The 26,446-nt window shown below is 43.1% G+C and overlaps 1 protein-coding gene across 2 annotated transcripts; it reads right to left on the bottom strand.

Moving 5' to 3' along the window:
* Window positions 1-8,651: 8,651 nt before the first annotated feature.
* Window positions 8,652-16,623, bottom strand: FAM110C (family with sequence similarity 110 member C). 2 transcript variants are annotated; one of them, XM_007195722.2, is made up of 2 exons: window positions 15,536-16,623; window positions 8,652-11,677 (listed from the first exon to the last, which is right to left on the bottom strand). In XM_007195722.2, exon 1 carries the CDS (start codon window positions 16,528-16,530, stop codon window positions 15,565-15,567), a length of 966 nt encoding a protein of 321 aa, XP_007195784.2. In that variant the 5' UTR covers window positions 16,531-16,623; the 3' UTR covers window positions 8,652-11,677; window positions 15,536-15,564. The 2 variants fall into 2 exon arrangements, with proteins under 2 accessions (XP_007195784.2, XP_057413748.1); XM_057557765.1 differs by having other exon boundaries at window positions 8,652-11,673.
* Window positions 16,624-26,446: the final 9,823 nt, after the last annotated feature.

Raw genomic sequence — 26,446 nt, 5'->3', positions numbered from 1 at the left:
AATTTTACTTACTTAAGGGTGTGGTGACACTTGGGGCTTCTCAGGGCCTCTCTCAGAGAGTCAATAAAGAGCCATCTCCTAATTCTGCGTATTTATTTTAACTCTCCTTCTGGACCTTTTGCCAGATGAACATGGGGAAAAGGCGGGGACAGGGATGTTGACAGAGGAAAGTTAAGATAAAGTCTGAATCCATTATTTATTGAGCATCTACCAGAAACGATTCACCACAAAAACAGTTATTTCCTGGGATGGTGGGTGATCCTGCAACTGGTCCAGTGGGACAAATAAAGCAGACTCAGCAGCTGGGATCCTGTTTTTGGAAGATTCTTCCTCAATCAGTCTTATTCTGCAATCGTGCCTCATTCCATCTCTTTATTCAGTGCACTCACCCCTCAGTGCACACACATGCACGTACACATGCATGTTCAAACACACACACACACTGCCCACAGCAGGTTTCAGTCTTATCCTGAGAGTCAGAGCAGTGTCAGTATCAGTCTGGATAATTGTTTGATCTTGGGTCACTTCACCCATTGGCTTCTAATTATACTAAGTTATTTGTCACTCTCTGCATGTGCTAGAGGATCCCATGCCTATCAGCCTTTGGAAACGTTATTCTCTCTGCCTCAGATGCAACCCTCCTCTTCCATGAAAACGAATTCCCATTGATCCTTTTGGACTCAGAAGCAGTTCATGACTGTGGCTGGGCATCACCAGTCTGAAGTGAGAGGGTCTGGATCTAAACATGGTTCTGTGGATCAGTAGCTTGTGACCATAGGCCACCTGCTTCATCTCAGCAAGCCTCCATTTTCACCTACTGATGAAATGATGTGATGGTAATAACTGTAGCCAAGCAGAGTTGTGTAAAGGATAGTGATGGGCCGAAGAACACCAGGGGCCTCTGGCTGGGGCACCTAACTATGGCAGCTCCTGGGGCCTTGACAGCCCGCAAGTCTCCTTTTGCCGTTACTCACACTGACTGTTCAACATTATTGCCTGTGCAATCTCGGCCTCAGAGTTTTCCTCCATCGCATGTCTTCACGGTAGTGCTTGCAAGTTCCAACTCAGAAGAGGAGACATCCAAGTGCAATGTGCGTTGACCAGTGAGTGGGATCAAGAAGACACCAGGGATGGAAGCCAAAGATCAGCTAAAGAGACTGGATGCCACAAGAGAGAGGGCATGTTTCTTGGCAATTTTAATGAGGACACAGTATATCCGGGCAGTTTATCAAGTAGGACTTGCATTTAACCTAGGCTCATTCTAATTGTGTCTGGTTTTCCATGAGCATCTCTCATCAGGAAACCCAAGCTTATTCCTTGAGGCTGAGAACACCTTTGTATAAACATACATATCTGCCTCTGATTTCAGTAAACCATTAAATGTTTTAGACTTTCCTATTCTTCAAATTGAGATTTTAACTTTAATTGTCAACTGAGGAGTACCAGGGGGGTAAAAGGCCTATAAATGAGGGTTTACCTCTTCTGGCTGATAATCAATTCAGGGAAATGAACTGAAGAGCCCACAAGTCTGAGAAAATTAAAAGACACTATTCTCATCTACATAGAAATACACTTCAGGATGAAAAGGAGGAGAATAAACTGTCATGACAAAGCAATACTACTGATGCATATTGGCCCAGTTACAAAGGGGATGAATGGCTCACAAAAGTAGTTAATCCCTTTTGCTTTTAATAAAAGGAACAGACAGAAATCTGGGTGTGTACAATGCTGATTAATCATTTCCCAAATACTTTATGGTGCAGGTCTTGTTTTGAGTTGTCCTAGCATTAAATAAAGATCTCAGCCTTGGGAAATATTGTTTTTGAGCTCTTAAATTGTAATAACCCATCCTTCTAAGTGAGGTTCAAGTCCTTGCAATGAAGCCCTAGGCTGGTACAATTTTCCTAGATGCTTTCACTGGGGAATCTTAAGAAGTACACAGTGTGGGTATTCTGGATACACACAACACACTTGAAAAGTGCCAAAATATGTCAAATAGACCTCAGAGAGTGAGAAGAGATGAAACTGAAGGAGAATTAGAAATTGGAAGCTCATGGGAGGACACACTAGGAATTTTTTGAGTAACTCTAGAAGATCACACTGAAGTCTAACTGTTGGGCATTTTCCTTTCTGCATTTCAAAGGAGTGAAGAGGACCCCCCCATAACTTTTGCTAAGAGATATAAAATAACACAAAGAATTGGCATTCCTGGGTGGAACAAATCCAGTAATATTTCTAAGTGATGATTTTTTAAAAAAACAGAACTAGCAACGACTGCAAAGGCAATGATTTAGTTTCTTTCCTCACAACTTAGATTTATACTTGCATTTTATAAACGTTTGTCTTTAAATCCTGCTGTGAACACAAAAGTAAAGACAGACCTATAGAGCTTCAGATAAGCATATAATGGACGTGATAGAGGGATGTCTTGAAGGACAATGAAGAGGAGACGAAGGGACTTGAAACCCTGTGAACAGAAAACAAAAAGGGCAACAGTGTAACAGAGCTTTACAAATACCACGCAATTGCAAATGTGGGGTAACACCTAATGAAGCTACTGTTGTATTCATTAAGCAGCTCTTTCTGATTGGTATGTTCACTAACCAACTATGCTAATATTTAATATTAGGTATAAAACAAAGTAGGCAAAGTTGCACCACACTACTCCAGGTATAACAAGGAGAATTTACAGAGTCATACATGAACTCTCCAAATCAAAGAAACATTCACCCGTAAACGGTTATGTTGTATAATTGTGAGTAATGTAAATACCTAAAACTTGGTGCTCTGAGAAGCCAGCAGGAATGTCTTTTGGTGCAAGAAAGATTCTCCAACCATCCTCCATGTCCTTTGGCTTAGGTGGTTCTCTTTTCTTTGTATGATGAAATCAAGGATCTAAAATTGTCTGAAAAACTAGACATGCACAGTTTGTCTCATGCAGAATGGCTGGCTTTACAGCAATTGTTGTTTACAGATTATAAAACTGTTGAACAGAGAAAACAGTCAGCCTCTGCCTACAGGTTTTGTCCACATGGGATGCATACCTTACCAAGGATGGGGTCTTCTGAGCAAGCCAGTGGAGCCCCTTAATGGAAGGTGATTTTGAAATCTTGTGACTAATTAGTAACAATATCTTTGAACAGTTTTTATGATCAAGTGTTCTACTTTGCTGTAAATAGAAAAATGTTCTCTGATCAGAAAAGAAGAGACATCAGAGTAGGAAGTAGAGTATGAAGTGTTCGATTTTAGATTGTAAACTCTCATGCAATATTATGCATTCGAAGATATTTATTTCTAGAAACTCTGAATATAAAAAAGGAACTATTATCAGAACTGGAATAACAAAACAAACAGAAAATCAGGTCAGCACCCTAAAATTTTGGTTGCAGAGTGTTTACGGAGTGTGACAACTGGAAGCTTCCATTTGGCAACATCCGGAAAATCAGTCCATTGCTTCCATGTCTGTCTGAAAACCAGTCAATTATTTCCACTCCAGCTATGCCACAGGGGAGCGGCATTTTAAATGAGATGGCAGTGTATGTGAATACCCTTGTAAACATGCTCTGCAGATGTGAAGAATAATCTAGGCTTAAAATAATGTGGCGTAGGTTTTCCTTCCACTAAGGGTAAAAAATTTTTGTGTGTATGACACACAAGCTGCTATGTGCATGTGTGACCAGTCAGAGCACACAAGAGAACAATCATGTCAAAATGGAACAAACATATGCACACACACACTGCACTCAACATATAAAAGGTTTTATGCAAAAGGATGAATTAGAAAATTTAATCAGGTCTCTCACTGAACTGGATAAGGTAATTAGTGGAGAATCTCATGAGAAAGCTATAGGGGTTTTTGACAGAAAGATCTAGGAAAACCTAGCGGCCAAGACACAAAGCAGAGATGCCTCCGGTAAGTTCTTGAATGATTCACTTAACCATTTAGTGAGGCTAATAGATGATCACTCCTCCACAACCGCAGGTCAATTATATCACTAAACGGAGGTGTCAGTAACTTGATTCTTTCCTCCTCTGCAAAACAGAAGCAGTAGCAATACTTGCCCCGACTACCTCAAAGATGTTTGTGAAGATCAAATGAGAAAATAGATATCAAGAGAGCCTAGTAAACTTTAAACTTCTAGATAAGTTCAAGGTAGCAGTGCTTTGCCATTAATATTCCTTGATACCTTCCAGATATTTCACTAAATGATCAGAAAAACCACACAATACTTTTTCAGAATTTCCTAGTGCAGTTTTGGTGCTTTCTCTAGACCAGAAAAATGTGTTCGCTTTCTTTCTTGTTCTCTGTTTTGAAATTCTAACCCACTCTTACTTTACTAAACCATGGTGGTGAGAGAACTTTATACACCCACTGGACCTATCACCACTGATTCCCCTTCTGCTGGAAGTAGGTTCTACACAGGGAAATGGCTAGCTAAACGCAGAGCCAATTAGCAAATCCCACATTCCAGAGCCATGAAACCTGGAGAACTCCAGAAAAGAAAAAAACATTGATACCAAGTGATGGCAGCTTGAATATATAAACTGGTTCATAAATATTTAGACAAATCATTGAGTGATAAATATATATTGAATCATTAGGGGACTAATATGATGAGAATAATAATAACTATTCAGTGTCTCCTCTGCACTAAGTGCCTTTAAAAACATTCTTCACCCTCTAAACTGCCCGTTTACCTTTTAATAAAAAGGAAACTGAGAGATGGTTTACTGCTCTCCAAGTTGCTCCGGAGGCACTTGCCTTCTACGAGCCTCTGTTTCCATGAGCTCCCACTCTACTCTATGGACAGCACTCACATTCGCTCTTTCAGAGCTCAGAGTTTAATCTCTCCTGCAGATGCATTTTTATTAGAAAATGTTCTTCCTCGGAAAAGGCCCTGTAGCTGTCTGACAAGGTTCCTCACATCATGGACCACTGCGGGTTTACTACGCTGACCACATAAGTACATCCTGTGACCAGGGTTAGTATTGGGTGAGCAATCCTGAGGATGCTGGCAGAGTGGGTGCAACGACTTCCTGTGGCCTTCAAGTCTGAGTTCACTCAGCCCGGAGGCAACAGGAAAAGGTGACTCAGGCTTCCTTCTGCCTCTACCTGCATGGGGAAAATGTTGACTGCCGGCTATGTGCTGTAGCTTTAAAATGCACTCGAGACTTAGTGCATATCTTGCTCTTCTCTTTTACTATTGCTGAAAAAATTTCACAAACCAAAAGACGTGCCAAAGTTCCCAGTACTTCAAAGTGACTTTAAAGGAGTTCGTCCTCCTCCTTTTACAACTGTGGGCATTTCTCATTTACCTAAAAGTCTCTGGGTAGCCCCTGCAATAATCATGGTTCTGCCAGACTTCGCTGAGACGATCCAGAAGGCCTTGAGCTTCTTATCTGGCGCTGGAATTCTGTGATGTACGTGAGGTGGATGCACTCTGGATTCGCAACACTCGTTCGTGGAGCTTGTGATGCAGCAGGTGGGCCGTCACCCAGTTTGGCATTTTGCCTCACTGGCCCAAGCTCTTCTGGCACAGCTTCCTTGCTCCCCCTCCGATTTTCTCTTTATTTAAGACTCTGTTTCTAAGGCACATGCCATCTCATGTAAAATGACCAACACACCCTACACCATGAGAGCCTGTCCCGTAGCGTGGACATTTGCACGCTGCCCCGAGCCTTCTCAGCGCGTGAGACGTGGGACAGCGTCTCCACCCTCACCGGAGCCGCTCAGCGGATGGAAATGGGGACAGTCGGGTAATGCGGGAGTGGCTGCTTGGATAGAATCCTGCTTACGTTCTGATCTGTTGAATCAGTCTGCGCCCTTGAGAAGTTACGAAATTCTTCAAGCATTCTGGCTCTCACTTACTTCTTAAAAGAGAGAGCGCGGCTGCTTTTGGAGCCAGGCAGATTTAGGTCCACACTCTGACTTCTCCAGCATATTAGTTCTCTGACCCGAGCAGGTACTAAATCTCTCCACACCTCAGCTACCTCACAGGTTAAAATGGTGGTCCTGATAGACTGGTGTGAGGCTAAGGTAGAATAACGAAGGTGAGCGCTTCGTCCTGCTCCTGCTGCAGGTGCCCAGGACGTGCGGGCCCCCTCCTGGGCCGTGGTGACCAGCTTCTTCCAGGGAGCTAGGCCCTCCCAGGAGTAGGACTAACACCGGAGAAGCATCTAACCCTTCTTCATCCTCACCACATGACCTTCCCCACCAGACAGGAAACACTCTACCTCAGCTGCCCTAATTTAAGGCAAGAGTGAAAATGCCAAGCCCTTAACGCCATGAACTTCAAGTTCTCATGTGCTCACGGTAGTTTTGGCATTAATTTCCTCGGAGTGGGAATTAAAGTGAAATCGAGAGCTTGGCATGGAGATGTGTGCTGATCAAGGTGCTCTCTTAGGGTGTCCCATCTTCCCAGCTGGCTGGGGACTGAAGATTCTCCGAGGACACCAGAAAGTTCCCGGCAGACAGGGACAGCTGGTTGCCCTGCTCACGTTCAGCAACTAGGGCAGGGCTGGGAAGAAGCCTGGACAGACGCGGGGGCGTGCACCTGCTGGAGGCTGGGGCGGTGGTACACGAGTCCTAACATTCCTTCCAGCTTTGACGGTCTGTGGTCCCGGGTCCCTGCCCGCCTCCGCAGATGCCGCACGGACATTCTCTCTGGCGCCTGACTCACCCCCGCAAGGAGGCGGCCTGAGAGCTCTCTACTGGCACTTCGGATGCACCCCTCTCCGGACTGTGGGTGCTGCAGTCCTGACTGCCAAGCAGAGGAGGCCCAGCCTGCACCCAGCTGTTTACCTCCAAGGGCGTGTCCTTGACACAGCCTCAGAGGTCACCAGAGGAAACACCGCCCCTTCGTGAGAGCGGGCCTGCTCTGGCCTCTGGCAGTCACCACTTCTTTGCTATCTTGACTTTTTATTCTATTTGAAAAGAGGACTTCCTCTAAGAGCGAGGAAAGCCACACAGTCCTTTATCAACAACGTTCTGACTGGATACAGACCAAGCCCCGAGGCCCCATTTGTAACGCGTTCTGCTTTTTATTCAATTTAGACTTCACATGAATTTGGAGGGTGAAGGGCGTCCAGGGATTAAAATAAACCATTTGTAACTTGCATGTTTTATTTCCCAGTAGCTTGACTCTTTTTATGATTTGGACTTTGGGTTCCATTTATGGTTCAGACAGATTGGCCAATAAACAGAAACTACAAAACGAAGGGTCGTATTGAAATCCGTGAGGCTGGCTCATGGCGCCGCTCGCTTCTGTCTGCTCGGCTTTACGCCGCTTTATCCCCTCCCCCACCTTCCATCTGCGTGTTTCCCACGTCTGTCATCTAACTGCTGGCCTATCTACCCTGTACTGAGTATCTGACCTTCCTCCTAGAACATACGCCGTCATGGCAGGGCGCCTGGGCAGCCCCAGTGCCTACTGCGGTATCTGGCTCCTCAATACATGAACGTGGGTGAATCTGCTTGTTATCAGTGGGGTGTCCTTGATTATAGCCGCTACTGCTCAGGATCATGAGTGTTTCAACAGCAGGGTATGCATTTAGTGGATACCATAATTTCCATTCTGGCACTTGTAGCAAGAGTCCTACTTAAGCTCAAAATTGAGTATCCCACAGGCTATACATTAAGCCAAGATTCCAATCTTTCCATATGTTTCTGTGGCTCGGTTTCTCACTTTCTAAAGACATCAATATTCTGTTTCGACTTAAAGATGAATAGTTATCAATGGTTTAATACATTCTCCCCTTCAGAAAGCATTTCAATTTTAATGACAATTTTCAAGGAGATAACACAAAGATGACAATTGTAGGATTGGGGGCATTGTAGCAGAGATAATGAGGAAAATATTACTGGATAGGAGCACATTGTCTGGTGTTTCTGTATTTTTCTCCCCATGAACTGTTCCTTCCTACTTCCATGACCAGAGTTATAAGCTCCTGGTTGAGAACTTAATTTCCTTCTTGCTCAATATTTCCAACCTGGAACACTTAACTATTATATAAATTAATTTATCTCATCACAGAAAACGCAAGCAAAGTCGAAACATCTAACCACTGTGCATCACTTCATTGCTTCTGTCTTATCAAATTTTCAAAAAGGGAAACAGAAAGGTGAGAACTCATGTTTACCTGAAGGAAGACAATGACAGGTGCTGTTGGATTCTGTGATGGAAGCCACATAGCACGATGTCTGGACAGTTTCTGAACAGTTACAATCAGAGAGTTTCTACAGTCCCTGGGGGCTTGTCCATGGTCTTCGTGGAAATACAGGGTAAACTATTCTCCTCAGGAGTCCTGTCTTTGGATGCTTGTGTGGATTTGTGCATAAGCCACTGCAGGACTGAAACAGAAGCTGGCCTGGCTCAACCAGATCAGCGATTTAGAGACTGGACCTCCCCACTGGCTGAGGCCTACATCTCCAGTCCCAGCAGATACAGAGAGCAAACCTGATGTACGTAGAGTTTGCCTTCACCAAGCAGTTAACTAACGGGAAAGGTTACAAACTATACTCTCATTTTTATCTTTGGACCCATTTTACAATGATAGTATTAATAAACCATGAAGAAAAAAAATTTAAACAAAAGACTGATGAAACAAAGAAAACCAACGTGCTAAATATTCAAACTGTTTTTATTGCATTCCGTCTCCAGTGAGAACTGGAGACTTTGGATATCACATGGCTGTCCTGGGAGAACTGGAGACTTTGGATACCACATGGCTCTCCTGGGAGAACTGGAGACTTTGGGTACCATATGGCTCTCCTGGGTCAAGTTTTAGAATGCGCTCCTCATTTCTACTGATAATCTGTTGAGATGATATTGAAAAAAGGGAGAAAGCCAAAGATTTGAGTAATTATAATAAGCATACTCTTGCTTCAGTTTTTTCACATTGTACAAATTCATAAAGTAATACTAAAAATGATAAAAAATACTTTATTTCTTTGATACAGAATGTACAATATTGCACTCATGTCGCAAGCAGTGTGTAGAAAAAATGAACTCTATTCAAAAACAGCCATAACAATTGTCTGGGCCTGATATTTTATGGAATCACCAACTGTAACTACAGCACTGCACCTTTAACCCACTGAAAAGGGCAACGTTTCATAAAGCCTTCTTTGTATTCCAGTGTCAGTGACCAGCAGTTTAGAAACTATATGCATCAGTATATAGTGAGGAAACTTTCCAGTTACATAAATACCTTTCACTCTGAGGCACTGATGATCTGTACCCATGTATTAATGAAATAGATACTATCAAGATATTTTCCATGCTGTATCAATAATTTTTTCTCTCCATTGTGCTTAATCATATTATCTGAGAAGCTATTCTTTTGTGAACAAAAGAAACTATTTTGCAGCAATAGTGAAGAGCAATTACAAGCTTTTTCATTCAGATTGAGCTACAAAGTTTGATTTTCTCAAAGTCACTCAGCAAACTGGGGTAATTCAGTTAGGAAAGGACCCCTGGCCTCCAACCACACACTCAGGCCCGGAGCTTAGGCGTGAATCTGAATGGACAAGAGGGAGCGTTAACCCATCCTGCTGGGGTCGGGGGTTCCCTGTTCCTGGCAGCTACTTCCAGAAGTCGCCTCCACTGAAGTGCAAATGCTTCTCGAAGATCTTGGTGCTTTTAAATGGTAACCAATTTGTTTTTCTCTTTTTTCATCTATTACATGGATGGTAGAGTCTGCACCATTTTGATCTCAGATAAATCTGAGCTAGGTTTCGGTTCATCCTATTCTGACAATAGAAAGGCACATAACAATTTTACTTAAAGCATTCACATATTAAAATTAATGGAACCTGTAAACAAGGGAACTGCATATATGAAAAGGTCCTTTAAAGAAAACTCCTCTCATCTTTGACATTATCTTTTAAACTAAGTGTAATCCAGTGAGCAGCAAAACAGCAGCATTTTTAAAAAAACAACAGGGAAAAATTTCTTAGAGCAGGGAATCTTTGTCTTTCTAGAGACTACATTGACAGAGGTACGTCTGTCAGCCAACAGAGCCTCCCCAAATGCGCATCTGTGTTTTACTTAAAAACAAGTCCCCACAGTACTGAGCACTTTAGAGAGTAGTGAACACTCTGCTTACAGTCAAATTTGGAAATTCAGTTAAACAACATACAAAAAGATAGCCAAGGAGAGAATGATTTTAAATTATCCTGATAAAAACTAAAACCATATGAAGTGTAGGAAAACTATTTGAAGACCAATAACTATGTAAAAATAAATATTTAAGTAACTCAAGGACTTATTCTCACAGTAAAAGTTACAAAAATAGAATACAATATTAAACAAATACATGAATATATCAAAATTGGTTTATAAAATATTTTACCATTGAGAAACCTATTTCTCTTCCCTCCCGATTCTTCTAATAATTTTATTCTTGAAGGGACATATTTTGATAAAACATTGTAAGCTTCGACCAGGTGACAAATTTTCTTTGGGTTGTCATCATTGATACAAAATTCCCCTCAGAAGTTTCTGAATCTGAAATCTATTTACTCTGAGTGTCATGAGCTGGTTCAGATTTAGGGTCACAGTAATTCCTTACCGACACCCAGAGGCTAACCCTTGTCTCAAACACACCCTTTTCAGAGAAGGGTGAACTGTTGCCAAGTTTGGAATGATTGCCTGATAGGTGGGTGTGTGAATTAGACCAGAGAGCAGGGCATGTCACATGTCATGAGTCCATGTTCTGTCTAAACCGAGGCTTTTTATCCTCTTGGAAGCTGGGAACGAGAGAACCATGCAGGCACATTCTAAACGGTGCTGCAGAAGAGGACCACTGCTGTTGATCTGAAGGAACGAAGCTCCAATATTCTTCTGCCAACTCCCAAGGAACTGTCCAAGTACAAGAAAAGGTTTCCTAACAGTATTTCAGCTCTTTATCTTTTAATGGTACCTCTGCATGTCTACAACCCAACAGGAGTGGCGTTCACAGAATGACCTTGCGGCTCACAAGTGGTTTGAAAAGTGCTTTCTGATTCATTTCATAAGATGATCAGTTGCACAGTTTGGCAATTCACTGTAGTTTACAGGGCAGTGGTGCTTAGAAATTGAGGTCTACCTGTGAGTATGCAAGTGTGAGCGTGTGTTTGCTCTTTGTTAGCCAGAGAATTTGTGTAGAATGTAACTTCTTCTGGCCACAGAACTTTGACTTAGATGGTGCCAATCCATCCAATATGATTGAAGAAGGAAATACCGTGGCGTTCATGTGTGCTTCTCATGCTCTTTGCCTTTTTTTCTTTTTAAATTAATTTAGATATCATTAAAATGTATCATTGTACCTCTTTGTCAGCAAGCCACTCACAAAGATGCCCTTGAAAATATTTCCAAGCAGCTTTTCCCTCTTCTGCTGCTCTCTGGAAGCAAGAATAGGTCCACCTAACACAAGAAAATATCTTCCAGAGCTTCAGCTGTGTCATAACAGTTATAACTCAGCTAATTTCCAAGTTCTATGCTCCCATCTTCTCCATAGCACTTCAAACCTTCTGAAATTGCTTAGGCTTCTTCAGTGGTGTGCTTTATTCCTGGGAAAACAGCAATCATATGGACACCTGGGTACACTGGACAAAACCTGGCAGTGAGGATGGCCCTGGGGTCCCAATCATCCAGATGTACTTCAAGGAGTCCCAACTGTCGGGAAGGCTTGCTTCCTGAGGAGTAAGGAAAAAGCTGTCAATCAACACCAATCTAGGCAAAAGTTATAAAGCCAAGCATTGAACTACAAAGTCTGGTCCCTGCAGTTTTTGGTTTTGTGATATTTTCTGCATTTTAAACATCTCCTTTGCACATTTTAAATTTTGAAAAGAAATCAGTAGCAAAAACAGCTATCATCTGGTTTCTCTGCATCCATCTCCCTGCAGGCCTTTTTCCGGGGCAGTAAAGAAAAATTTCTTTGAATGTTGATTGGTAAGGCCCAGTGCCCACTAGCACACAGCTGGACAACAAAATAGAACACAAAGCAAGCAGGACAAATAAATTTTTAGAGGCAAACAGATTCTTCGCTTTCAAATACAAATCTCTCTAAAAGGCCCAGGGGCTGGCCTGAAGACAGAGTAGGTAGCCTTATTACAGCTCAAGCCACTAGTTGACCTAAAATGCACTCTTAGTTGGTGACTACAGAGCTTCCCAGCTAGTCAGAAAAGAAAGAAGCAGAAAGTCAGGAGTGTCCCAGTTTGCTTGCTCTGTCTCCCCATGGCACCTTTGCAGATGGTGAGACAGTTCCACCCCCTAGCTTTTCAGTCGCCCACATCTACCAAAGAGAAATCTGAAGAGAGCTGGGCAATGTCTGAGAGTTTGGCCTTAAAACCGAACAATGTTTATCCCTAATTAATTCAAAGGACAAGTTACCATTCTTTCATAACAATATTAAAATCAGTAACATATAGTCTGTGCAAAAGATAGAAAACCAGAAACCTAAATTTTGGCAGGCCTATCATTTTAATGAATTGAATGACAGGAAGATGATTAAACACCAGTAGACAGAAGAGCAGTTTTCAGGAATTATACACTGGGAAACAGCATACCAAAATTATCCACATGTAACTATCTATCACTAAAGGATCCCAGGGGGACTGCGTGCAGATTCTACAAGTCATTCTCCAGCTCTGATATTCTCAGTTTGGGAAAGCAAATATTTTTACTCCATGGGGTAATACATTTTTGAACCTTTTATTTAATTCCAGATGGGATATTTTAATTTTACTTTATAATATCTCTATCTACCAAGGGGACAAAAACCTCCATATAAAATGTTTTCCTTTTCACTTAGAAAGCATATATTTGTTCGTCTCAAATTTTCTGAATTTTTCATGATATCTTAAAATGAATCCGTATGGACTCCAACACAAATGTCCTGATAAACTAGAGAAAAATTACACCTTGTAGTCTTGCTTCCACAGCTTCCAGAAGTTATGGAATTAATCTCGGGCAAGTAATCCTGTGAGAAAAGGTCAGCTGCATTTTGTTCAAGCTTCCAGAAGACCCTCACCAATGAAGGCGAAGGGCCTGAGCTCTCTCCTGGCTCTTCTTCAGAGGGGACTTCGTGTCTGCGGACGGCGAGTCGAGGGGCCGGGATCGTGGGCAGACATCGTCCCAGTCCCAGTCCCAGTGAGCTGGAGAAAGGACGTGCATTTCTTCCTCACAATTCTCCGAGCAGCCAGCCCTTAGGTGTCCTGGGTGGAAGTTCAAATAACCTGAGCTGTTTTGGGTCTAGGAGAGTAAATTCGTAGAGAAAATCTTTACAGTGCTGGTGCTTGCCAATGCCATACAGCAAACTGGACAGGTTCCGTGTCAACTCCATCTCCCTTCTCTGAGCGGTAATATGAACCAGCTCAGGATACAGGTGACACCGTCCCCCACTTGAACAAACAGGGTTACGCAGAGGGAGGGAGAGGGGGAGTGAGTGACCTCTGTTCTCCTGCAGAGGCTCACGCTGGGCAGTTTCCTAAACCTGTGTCACTTTCTCTCTTGCCTCAACTACTTCTCTGTCATAAAAGTGAAAGTTGTTACAGGCTAACCAACCTTCTTAAATCTTTCACAGGCTCAGACCTAAAAGGAAAGGTTATTTGGAAAGTTACTTCATGGACTGAATCCTAAACTCCCTCTCAGGCTTTCACACTGGAGCACTGCGGGTGAGCGTGGGGCTGGGTCTCCACGGATCAGAGGAGAGTGCTTTTATTTTGTTGGTGTCAGGTTTTATTTTGGTGTGTTTGTGCACCATTGTGTTACTTCAGCACTATTTGCACCACCAATTTTACCTATACTCTTTGCATACAATACAGTGCACTCTGGCCACCTGGAAGGAGCTTATTTGTAAGTTTACTTTTTACATACTACAATAGACGACAGTTTTTTTGTTTTCCTTTTCTGGGTTACAATCATGGAACACAGACATACAGACTACTGACTATATGGAATCGTAAAGCATAGAGGTTGGAAAGCATCTGCTATCTGCCTTCGTTTTATGGACAACGGGAGCCTAAGCTAGAAGTGCAGGAGTGGCTGCTACCAGAAGCCCTCCCCACGCCCGCTGACAGCTCCATCCCACACAACATCCCTCTGGGACATGCTGGCCCCTGCAGCTTCCTTCCTCCACATCAGGGTGTTCATGGCCAACCCTAACCCTGGGCCAACATTCACTCATCTCAGTTCCCAAGACAACCGGTGAAAAGTACCAGTTAATGTGTGCTTTTAGTTTAAATTCTGACTGCCTATATACATTCCTTGGGGATTCAGGCTAGTGGAAATGCAACAATCCTCAATGAACTACAAGGGAGCACTTAAGTCATGACCCTTCTGAGTCCAAGAGAAACAATGAACTCCTCTCTTTTTGCGAATTGTCACAACCGTACCAAGACCATGGCCACTGGGGGAAGTTAGGCTTTTTCCAGGCCTCAAACACAGGTGAGCTGTGTGCATCGTGTCTGCGGCAGACCCCCTCACCATGCAGAAGACTGATACTGTGTGTTCAATTACTCATCTCAAGGGCAGAAAAAATACTTCCACCACATGAATTTCACAAACACCTGTAGCAAGTTTTCAGTGCAGGGTCAGAGAAAACAAGATATTGCAATATTTAAAATCTTGGTTCCCAAAGAGAACCCTGAAAAGGTACCTTCCCTTCTCTCTTCACTACCCCTGGAAATGCCCTCTCCACAGAGGTGACAGCGAGGATAAGCATTCCTTAGTTCCCCAGGGAAAAAGAACTTCTCGAGATCAACCCTGAGCTACTGATGTCCAAGGGGAAGAAACTTACCTCCCAAATTATCATCAGAGGCAAATAAAATACAGAATCACTGCCGAGTAGAACTCTGAGATGCTAGTTATGATCTACTCCAGCTCCCAATTCAACAAACTGAAGCTCCTTCTTGTGAACTAAGCTGCTCCAGCGACTCTCCGTAGGAAGATCTCCAAACAATTTGAACAAAATTTAGCCAAATAAAGATCTTTGCAGCTAAATGAATGTCAAACTGCTGACAAGATCCTGTAGAGAAGTTCTCCTCCCTCCCAGTTGGGTAAAGGCCTCCAGGAAGTACAGAGCCTTCCTTTCTGCTGGAGGGGAGATGGCAGCCCCACCCCAGGGCCACAGGCTGACCAGTCAACTCACATCAAAGCTCTGGATGCCCACAGGAACTGGGGCCCTCAGGCTATGCTGAAATCAGGATAACAGCTGAGGTGTAAAACCACTTCCTAACTGAGCATTTATAATCCCAATGTCTCCACTTTTCACAGTAATAGACCAACTGGGATGGTGTTAGTGTACACAAGTAGCTTTCCAGGCAGCCAGAAACCGCACGCTCAGAAGAACTGGTGCAGACCCTGCGGGCACCTGGCCTGGCGGCCCTTCTGCTCTTCAGCAGCGGCCTCTCTGACGCAGGAGCCTCTGCGTCTCCATCGCTAGGGTCCCTCGTTACTTGAGAAGGCTGGAGCTACCCGGCTCGCTCGGTCACTCCCCAAGCCCTCACAGGCACGCCACACACACACCCCTCCCGGCCTCTCTGGACGCAAACCTCGGTCCGGGTCTCCCGGGGCGCAGCGGTCACGCCGGGCCCTGCAGCCCCTGGCCGGGGGTCTCCTTGGCCTTCTTACAGGTGTACAGCCACTTGATGATGCGGGCGTTCCTCTCGACCACCGAGGTGGTGCTGGGCACCTGCTCCGTCAGCTCTCCCTCCTGCAGCCCCTCGTCGCCGCCGCTGTGCCGGGAGAAGCCGCTGTCGGAGGTGGCGACGCTCACGCTGCGGACCTTGCAGGCGACGAGGTCCGACCCGGCGGAGAAGTTCTCCCGCCCGAGCGCCTCCACCACCTCGGGCTCCAGGCCGCAGTACTGGAAGAAGGTGTCAAATTCGGCCAAGGACGCGGAGTAGCGCGCGCTGAGGTCGGACTGCGAGCGCTGCAGCCCCCGGTGCCTCGCCCCGAGCAGCTCCGGACCCCGGGGCGCAGCCGGGACTCTGGAGGGCGCCCTGACCGGCGGGGCGGGGGCCGGGGGCGCGGAGGGCCCTGGCACCGCGGGAGCCGCGACGGGGCCGGGCTCGGTCGGGGCGGCCTCCGGGGCCCTGGCCCCGCCCTCCTCCCCCACCCGGGACGTGCCGGGCGACCCCGGCGTCTTGTCCTTGCCCGGCCCCTGGAAGAGCTTCTTCACCAGGCCTCCCCTGGGGCTGTCGGCTCCCGACCCTCGGACGAACTCGCATTTCTGTCGGTAGATAACCAGCGAGTCCGGCCTCAGCGGCTTCCGCGCTATGGCCCTGCGCGCCACCGGACCGGGGACGCGCGCCGGGGGCCGAGGGTCGCCCTCCTGCCCTTGGCTCGCCCCGGGGCTGCTGCCCTCGCAAGACGGGCCTGGGCCGGCTCCCGGCGGGCCCCGCACGTACTTCGAGCGGTCGGCTGCCAGCCTTTCCACCGCGCTCCTGCGCGTCGGCCCCGCCGCGTCCCGGGCCCGGGGAGCCCCGGAGTCCCGGGACAGGAGGCGCTCGCTCGGGGGCGCGTCCAGGGCTGGCAGGGCGCGCATCCTCGGGGCTCGACAAACTGCGGAAACGCGCTGCGGCCGCGGCGCCCGTCAGGCCGCCAGCCAATTCCGAAGTCCGCGAGGGGTGGGGAGCGGCTCCCCAGTTCCCGCCGGCCGGTCGGGAGCCTGGGCGAACACGAGTCCGCGCGGATTGGCTAGTTGCCTCGGTCCCCGCCCCGCCGGCTCCGCCCCGCCGGCTGCCGCCCCCGCCCCTCACCGCGCGCCTGGTTCCCGGGTCCCCGCCCCGCCCACACTGGCTCCGGGCAGCCAGTAGCCGGGAGGACTGCGGGCGGACCTGCCCCGAGGGGGCTGCGCGCGGAGCCCGGCGCTCCGCAGCTGGGAGGGCCAGCCTGCGCCACAGGGCAGAGGAACGGGGAGGGACCGCGTTGGTTCAGATCCAGGTATCAACCGCCTCCTCCCAGCCTGGGAGTGCCTCGGGTCCCCGTTGGACGCTGGCATTTCCGGACTGGGGGAGGGCAGAGCGGCTCACGGGCTCCCCCCCCCGGCAGGTGTCTCGTGTCCTTTGAATTCTTAAAGTGACCTCAGCGTGTTTGGAAACTTCTGACTCTTTGATTTCCTAAATCTCTACCTGAGCACTACTCTTAACTGTCAGAAAGAAAAGTCTATAAGAGGAAAGGAAACGCATCGCAGGACAGGTCAGTCTATGTGTTAGGTAGAAAGAACCCAGGAGCCGGGTAGGGACCTGGATTGCGTCCAGACTCCGTCAGGCGGCCCACGGGGTCCTAACCAGACCGGAGCACCTGGTGCCGGGACCCGCTGCAGAGCAGGTGGTGTCGGAGGCGAGGCTCAGTGGATTTGGAAAAAACCTGAACAAATTCCCAGAATGACTGCTGTTTTTACCGTAATCAGTGCAGCGGGGAAACCACGGGTTCACCGGGGTAGTGGATCAGCATAGGAATGCTAAAAGTCTAAGGCGAAACATTTCCAAAATTCCATTCTTTCAAAAGTTGGACAAAGGACTAAAAATATCTGCCAGACGAGTGAAATATCCACGTTATCTCATGTTAAGGCCGACTCCAAGACAGGCTGACCTTCAAAGTTGTGGTGGAGTGCGCCTGGTGCAGGGCAACACAGCAGCCCGTGGGCTGCAGGCAGGAAGGTGCCTTAGGTCTGGGTCTGACTATGTTTCCAGAAATGCCAGTGGGCACCAAGAGGGGGCTTGTGGTGAGTCAGCAGGAGCCGCAGCTGAATAATTTCAAACAGGTTTGGCAAACTGGCGCCTACTGACCACCAACCGCCCAGGATCGCAGCAGGTGCCAAATGCGTCTTTGCACCTTCAGTTTCCGTGAGGCCAAATCCTGTCGTCAGTGACAGAAGCACAAGAAACCAGGTCTCCTGAGAATCGGACTACCCAGTTAGTGTGACCAGAAAATGCCACACTGATGCGAAAAGATGACTGTGGTCCTGAGGGTGAGAGAGAGAGAGATGGAGCCGGTGCCAGTTCCTGGGTTGGGCACACTGTTTCCCACAGTAGGGTACTACTGGTGGAGGGGGACCAGGTGGGAGCCCAAAGTCCAGCCTTTTCTCTGCTCAGGCGGCCTGGTCTATTGTCAGTCAGAGAAAAAAAATCTTCTTAATTGCTTAGCCCAAAGTGGCTTCTTTTCCTCCTTTGCACTTCATGTGCAATTGCAGCAGGTCAGAGAGGGAGAACTCCTAAGCATAGGATATCCAGAATTTGTCTGAGCCTGGGTCCACCATTTATTAGCTATGTTCCATTGGACAGATAACAAACCTCTCAGGGTCTTTGTTTTGTCATTTGTAAAAACCCTCATTTTTGTAGCTTAGAACATTCATTGCTTTGTAGTGAGCACTAAAGGAATGTTAAAGAAAGACCTAGGCTTAGGTCTCTGCTCTAGCTTCTGGAGAGGCTGTCAGGTTGGACTTCTCAATGACTCTGGTTGCTCCTCTGTAAACTAGAGCTCCTTACATCCACCTGTTAGGGTATTTGTTAACGAGATTATGCATATAAAGGGCTTAGCACTATGTCTGGTACAGATCAAATTTTCAATAAATAAATGTTTTGATTATGATGGTTATGATTAGTGGTTTATCACATTTTAAATAATGTTAGTGAATTCACATATGAGTACTGAATATAAGAATAAAAACTACTATAAAGTTGTATTTAAGATTTATTGCTATTAAAGCAAATTATATTTATATCCATAATTTTCTATCTATTAAGCAGATAACTAACTGGATAAATAGAACTGGAGTAATAAGATACTGACAAGAAAATTTTCTAAATAAATTGTTCTCATTGCTTAACTGGTAGCTTAGACTTTGAGCCTAATTTCCTCTTCAGCATCATCTCAAAAGATTTGGTCAGAGCAGGAAATAATGCTTACAGACCCAATGATCCAGGAACTCTACTCCAAGGAATATATCCTAAGGAACTAAGAAGAGATGTGTGCACAGAATGAGGATATTCGTTGCAGACAAACAGTTGAAATCAACCTGCATTTAACAACAGGAAGAAGGTTAGATAATGTATGACATACTTGTGGGATGGAGTATTACGCAACCATTTAGTCATGCTTCCACAGGATATTTTATGGAATGGGAAATGATCATGATGTATGTGAAATTTTAAAAATAGGACAAATATAGTGGCAGTCTTGAATAAATTTCTAGAAACATAAAACCTCCCAAGACTAAATTGTGAAGAAACAGAAAATCCAAAGAGACCCATAACTAGTAGGAGATTGAATCAGAAATCAAATGTCTCCCATCAAAGAAAAGCCCTGAACCTGATTATTCACTGACCAAACTTTTAAAGAAGAACTAATACCAATCCGTCTTAACCTTTTCCCAAAAAGTGAAGAGGAGGGAACACTTCCTAACTCATTCTATAAGGCCTGCATTACCCTGATACCAAAGCCAAACAGAGACAACAAAAGAAATCTACAGATCCTTACCTCTTATCAACAATGATGCAAAAATGCTTAACAAAATACTAGCAAGCATAATTCAGCAGCGTATTGAAAGGATTATCCACCATAACCAAGTGGGATTTATTCCTGGAACGCAAGGGTGGTTCAACATATGAAAATCAATCAATGTAATATGCCATATCAACAGAATGAAGAGAAAAAAAAACACACACATGGTCATCTCAATTGATGCAGAAAAGGCACTTGACAAAATTCAGCATCCTTTAATGATAAAAACACTCAACAAACTAGGAATAGAAGGAAACGACTTCAACATAATAAAAGTCGTATGTGAAAAAACTAGAATGAACATTATGCTCAGTGGTGAGAGACTGAAAGCTTTTTCTCTATGATTAAAAACAAGGCAGGGATGCGTGCTTTCACCACTTCTAGTCATTGTAGCACTGAAAGTTCAAGCCAGAGTAATTGGGCAAGAAAAAGACACAAAAGCCATACAAATTGGAAAGAAAGAGGTAAATTTTCCTCTGTTTGCAGATGATATGATCTTATATGTAGTAAACTCTGAAGATTCTGGAAAAAAAAAAAAACCTGTTACAATGAAAAAAATTCAGCAAAGTAGGAGGATACAGGTCAACACAGAAAAATCAGTGGCATTTCTATACACTAACAATGATCAATCTAAAAAGAAACTTACAAAACAATTGCATTCACTACAGTATCCAAAAAAAGAGTAAAATACTTAGGAATTAACTTAAACAAGGAGGTAAAAGACTTGTATGATGAAAACTACAAAATGCCACTGAAAGAAATGAAAGAAGACATAAATAAATTGAAATACATCCCATGTTAATGGTTTGCAAGACTTAATCTTGTTAAAAAGCCAATACTACCCAAAACGATCTACAGATTAAATGTGATCCCTATGAAAATCCCCATGATACTTTTGCAGAAATACAAAAAAAACTATCCTAAAATTCATATAAAATCTCAAGGAACCCCAAATAGCAAAAGCAAACTTGAAAAAGAAGAACAAAACTGGAGGACTTACACACCTGATTTAATAACTTACTACCAAGCTAAATCAAAAGAGTGTGGCATTGACATAAAGACAGGTATAAAGACCAATGGAATAGAATAGAGAGTCTGAAAATAAGCCCTCACATATATGGTCAAATGAATTTTTACAAGGGTGCCAAGACCAGTCAATAGGGAAGGGACAGTCTTTGCAACAAACGATGCTGGGAAAACTGGATATCCACATGCAAAAGGATGAAGTTGGACTTTTACCGAACTCCATATACAAAAATTAACTCATATTGGATCAAGAACCTAAATATAAACCTTAACACAATACAAGTCTTAGAAGAAAACATAGGACAAAACTTTATGACATTGGATTTGGCAATGTTTTCTTGGATATGACACCAAAGGCACAGGTAACAACAACAAAAAAAATAGATTGCAATTCATGAAAATGTTTTAAAATGTGTGCATCAAAGACACTTATCCACAGAGTAAAATGGCAACCCATAGAATGGGAGAAAATATTTGCTAATCATGTATCTGATATAGGATTAATAATCAGAATATATAGAGAACTCCCAAAACTCAACAATACAAAAACAAAAACCCAATTCAAAAGTGGACAAAGGATTCAGACATTTCTCCAAAAAAAGATTATACAAATGGCCAATAAGCACATGAAGAAATGTTCAACATCAGTAATCATTAGGAAAATGTAAATCAAAAGTGCAAAGAAATACCACCTCACACCCATTAGGATGGCTACAAGAAAGGAAGGAAAGAAGGAAGGAAGGAAGTCCAGAAAACAAGTGCAGGTAAAGATCTGGAGAAACTGGGACTCTTATGCTCTCTTGGTGGGAATGTAGAATGATGAAACTGCTGTGGGAAACAGCATGGCCTTCAACAAAAACTTAAAAATAGAATTACTGTATGTTCCAACAATTCCACTTCTGGTTATATATCCAAAAGAATTGAAAGCAAGACCTGGAAGAGTATTTGTACCCCATGTTCATAGTAGCATTATTCACAACAGCTAAAATGTTGAAGCAACCCAAGTGTCCATCAACAGATGAAAGGATATGCAAAAAGTATATACATGCAAGAGAATATCATTCAGCCTTAAAAATGAAGAAAATTTTGCAATAGACTGCAACACAGATGAAGCTTGAGGACATTATGCCAAGTGAAATAAGCCGGTCACAAAAAGACAACTACAGTGTGACTCCACTTACATAAGGTACCTAGAGTAGTCAAAATTATAAAGACAGAAAGTATAATAGTGGTTGCCATGGGCTAGGGGAGAGGATTCTGGGGAGTTATTGTTTAATGGGTAGAGATTCAGTTTTACGAGATAGAAAGAGTTATGGAGATGGATGGTGGTGATGGTTGCACAACAATGTGAATGCATTTAAAACCACTGAACTGAACACTTAAAATGGTTAAGATGGTAATTGTCATGTTATACACATAACAATAAATATTTTACCACAATAAAAGAGTGGAAAAAAAGCAAGAACTGTGGTACAATCATACTATGGAACATCACTCAACAATAGAAAGGAATTAACTGATACACCCAACCTGGATGAATCTACAGTGAATTATGTTGAAGAAAAGCCCATCCCAAAAGTTTACATACTGTATGGTTTTATTTGTATAGCTTTATCACAATGACAAAGTTATAGAAATGAAGAACAAATTAGTGGTCCCAGGGCTTAGGGAAGAAGTAGGAGAGAAGTGGGTCTAACTATAAGAGGACAACGTGACACATGATAGAAATGTATCTTCACTGTATGAATGTCAATATCCTGGTTGTGATATTTTATTACAGTTTTGCAAATATCACCATTGGGGAAAACTGGGTGAACAGCACGCTGGATATCGCTGTATTTTTTCTTACATCAGCATGTGAATCTATCTTTTTTATCTCAAAATATGTTTAATAATTCAAAATTAAAATAGTAATATAAATAAGTGAATAAATAAATAGGTGTGTCAGTTACTCCAGTACTTCAGCTTCTGAGTACATTTTAGAACATAATAAATATTTACTGGCACTAACTGTATGCAGAACACTGTTCCAGCTACCAAAGATACAGCAACAAACAATGATACTAAAAAAAAAAAAAAAGCATAAGCCATACTTCAATGTATGTATCTCTTTTCAAGTTGATTTAATGTTAGCTTTTCTGCCTTAATGATCAAAGTGTTTGCTGAGTTTGTTTTCTGAGAGGAATAACTGTTGATTTTAAAATAATACATGAGTTATAAACACATTTATGAAGAAATAACCACAATTACTCAGAAGCATATCATTTAATTATCTTTGGATCGGATTTGTAAACAGCAATACACTTCACCGATGTGCTCATTCACCTCTCCTGTGACAGACTCTGGCTACAACATTTATTCACATAATGGTTATAAACATTTGTTTGATTAAAATAGTGCTGGACTATTTTAATAAATGTTGTAATAGAAAGTTTGTATATTTTAAAAATTTATTTATTATTGGAATAAATTTGGCAATATGTCTTCCTCTCTCAATTTATGAGCCAATAAACATGGAGAATCTATCTTTGAATTTATCCGTCACTTAAAACTCTGCAAAATGATTATGATACAAAGTATTTTGATTCCTAGCTGTTTTTTGCAATATTTATCACCTATTGATGGTAAATTATTAAAATTCCTCTGGGGGATAGTCTTCAATTTGAAGTTAACTAAAATGAAAATATATAAATAGTTTTATAAATGCATGTGAAAAGTATTGATAAGGCTAATGCCTTGTAATGCAAGATGGTTCAGATAAAAATTAAGGGATCCTTCTGCCTTCCTAATATATGTACACACTCATCCATGTGTGAATGTGTGTATAATATGGGTTATGTATTTAATATATATGGTTCAAAAGAGAGAACATTATAGTTAAAATTATAAAACTTAAGTCCTAATTCTAGGTATTTCCATAAATAACTGAATGAATGTGTTCACATCATTTAATTTTTTTTTGAGTCTCAGTTTCCTCATCAGTAAAATGGAATAATAATACCTGCCTTTTATCTTTTACAGGGTCATTATAAAAATAAAATTAAGTAGTATACATAGAAAGGGCTTTGGAAAATAGGGTTCTTCAAACTCAAGCTTTTATTGTAGAACACAGCAGAATTTTGTGATAGGTTGACTCAAATTACTTAATAATTTTTGAATGACTAAATAAATCTTTTAAACATGTGATTAGTAGAAAAGTAAGGGAAAGTTAAAGATGTCCATAAGTGACTTTCCAAATGTTTACCAGTGTTCCTGTGCTAATTCATCCTCTTCTAATTAAGCTTGTTTTGTTTCAATATATGAACAATCAGGAAAAATGAAAATTTATTTATTATGCGTTTTGTTCTGTGTTTTGTTTAGTTATAGGGGCTCCCTGACTTATCAACACCTAATTTAAAAGTTATTAGCTAATTCTATCCTGAGAATAAATTAAGAGACTAGGAAAAGCATCACCACCCTGCTGTAGTGAGACATTCCCCCCTTAGACACATTACGCAAAATCATAGTATTTAATAATAGTGCCAGGGCTTCCCTGATGCGGCAGTGGTTAAGAATCCGCCTGCCAGTGCAGGGGACACGGGTTCGAGCCCTGGTCTGGGAAGATCCCACATGCTGTGGAGCAACTAAGCCCGTGCACCACAACTACTGAGCCTGCACTCTAGAGCCCATGAACCACAGCTACTGAGCCCGTGCACCACAACTACTGAAGCCTGCACGCCTAGAGCCCGTGCTCCACAACAAGAGAAGCCACCACAACGAGAAGACTGTGCACTGCAACAAAGAGTGGCCCCCGCTCGCCTCAACTAGAGAAGGCCCGTGTGCTGCAAGGAAGACCCAATGCAGCCAATAAATAAATAAATAAATAAATAAGTTTATAAAAAAAAAAATAGTTCCAGTGCTATTACTAGTATAGTAGCTTACACCATTCAACCAGCACCACACTATTAATATGATAGTTCTGTTTGTTTCTGACACAGCTGAAATTGACACAGTTTCATCTACTTATGGGCTAAATAGTGGTTGTGGTGGATTATCCATGATATCAACTGTTTATACTGTTTTTTTCTGTAAGAAGGTATATTTGGAGTTCCCTTAAGTTTATTTATAAAGGGACTTTGGAAACATATTCTTTTATAATATGCCTATCTTCTCATTGTAACAATATTGCTCTGTTTTTTATTGGAAATGCATTGCATTGAACTACATATGACATGATAATATTTGAAAATATTAAAGGCTTTTCCAGTGTTTCCTTTTCCTATTTAGGAGCATCTAGGTCACTCTCTGCTCTGTGCTTCAGAAGAAGGCGGATGACAAAAGAAAGATAGATTCAAGAAGATATTTCCTGGCATTTGGGGACCAGCATCTCAGCCCTGGGTAAAGGGGCGAATGGAGAGGAAGTGACATAAACTCAGTTCAAAGACAATAAAGCTGATTCAGGGCAGCACACGGTATTGTAAGGGTAAACTTTCCTGGCTCCTTTCTACCTCCAGACTAGATCAAAATCTCCTGGACCCAGATTGGAAGAAGTATCAGAAAGGAAACTAGAAGTGAGTAGATATTGATAATGGTGGGTGTCATGATGCTGCCTTTCTCCCCACAGCTGAGCTCTGGAAATTGGCAAGGATGAGACAAATGTCATGATAGGCTTGAGCTCTGAAAGCAGAGGTCATCCCTAGAGACCATCTCTTGGCAGGGGACATGAATCGTAGTGCAGTGCCTCAGAGCTGGACCTGGACCCCTATTGGTGGCGAACAGGACCCAGCAAAGAGCGACATGGATGGATGACCAGAGGGCAGAGGGAGCAAGCACAGCTCAGTAGATGAGTATAGACAGATGACAGCCAGAAATCCACCTGCCTCACGTCCTCCCTGTGCCTGAGGTAGCCTCCAGGAACCTACACGGGATCCTGGGTAAATACGTGGGCCGAAAATCCAAACTGAGTGAGCAAAAAGAGAGCTGGAATTGTTTTTCTGCAGACATTAGGAGCTAAATGGACATGTGTGAGCAAGGCTGTTTTCATAAACATTCTAACACTCCTCTTGAGAAAGAGTATTTTGGTTATAAACCATAGACTTACAAATAATTTATTTTGCATTAAAATAAATGTTTAAAGTTAAGGATTGTATTCATTTTTTTTGTATGAATCTCTTATTTGAGTAGAAAGTAAATTACAGAATGTTATGTACATTTTGATATCTAAATAAATTAAAAGGAATAGAATATGCTATTCTGCATATGTAACTATAAAAAGAATATAAAAATGTGGTATGAATGTATACCAAATTTACCACAGAAGTTTCCTCTGAGGAGGGGAAGAGTGGGACAGGGACTTCAACTATAGCTGCAATGTTTGTTTTTAGAAAAAAATATTTAAAACAAACATAAAAATATGTAAATCTCACTCTTTCTCACTGTTTCTTGCTCTCAGAATAAGCCTTTGGTATAAAGTGCTGATGTATCATCTACTAGTTTTCCTTTTTCCTCAGTTGCAGTTGATATGGATGATGATGTGACAGTTGGAGTGTCTTAAAACGTGTTGGAGTGTAAGTATTATGGTAACTTTGAGGTAGTGGTAGCTGAGTTGCATGTTACAAACAGAATTTCAGCATGAGGAGATTGGGGTGAAAGTTCCCTGCTACAGGGAACTGAGACAAAGGCTTCAACCTGAAACAGTTGACTGTCATTTTCAAAGGGGGACATCTGTTGGTGGGGAAAATAGAATGATAATAACCTGAAAAGATGGCCAAAAGAAAGATGCTGCTTTGGCTGGTGAGAGGTGAACATACAGTAAACACGAGGCAAAGAACCACTGAAGGTGCGTGTAAAGAGGTGGCTGGGGGGATGGTGAGGGGAAGAGATAGTTAGGTAGTTTGGGATTGACATGTACACACTGCTATATTTAAAGTGGATAACCAACAAGGACCTAC

This window comes from Balaenoptera acutorostrata, chromosome 12 (genome assembly GCF_949987535.1).
Source record: "Balaenoptera acutorostrata chromosome 12, mBalAcu1.1, whole genome shotgun sequence".
Lineage (NCBI taxonomy): Eukaryota > Metazoa > Chordata > Mammalia > Artiodactyla > Balaenopteridae > Balaenoptera > Balaenoptera acutorostrata.
This window is presented reverse-complemented; position numbering and strand designations above follow the sequence as displayed.

Coding starts and splice junctions, on each gene's coding strand:
- FAM110C (XM_007195722.2), bottom strand. CDS start 16,530: ATGCGCGCCCTGCCAGCCCTGGACGCGCCCCCGAGCGAGCGCCTCCTG.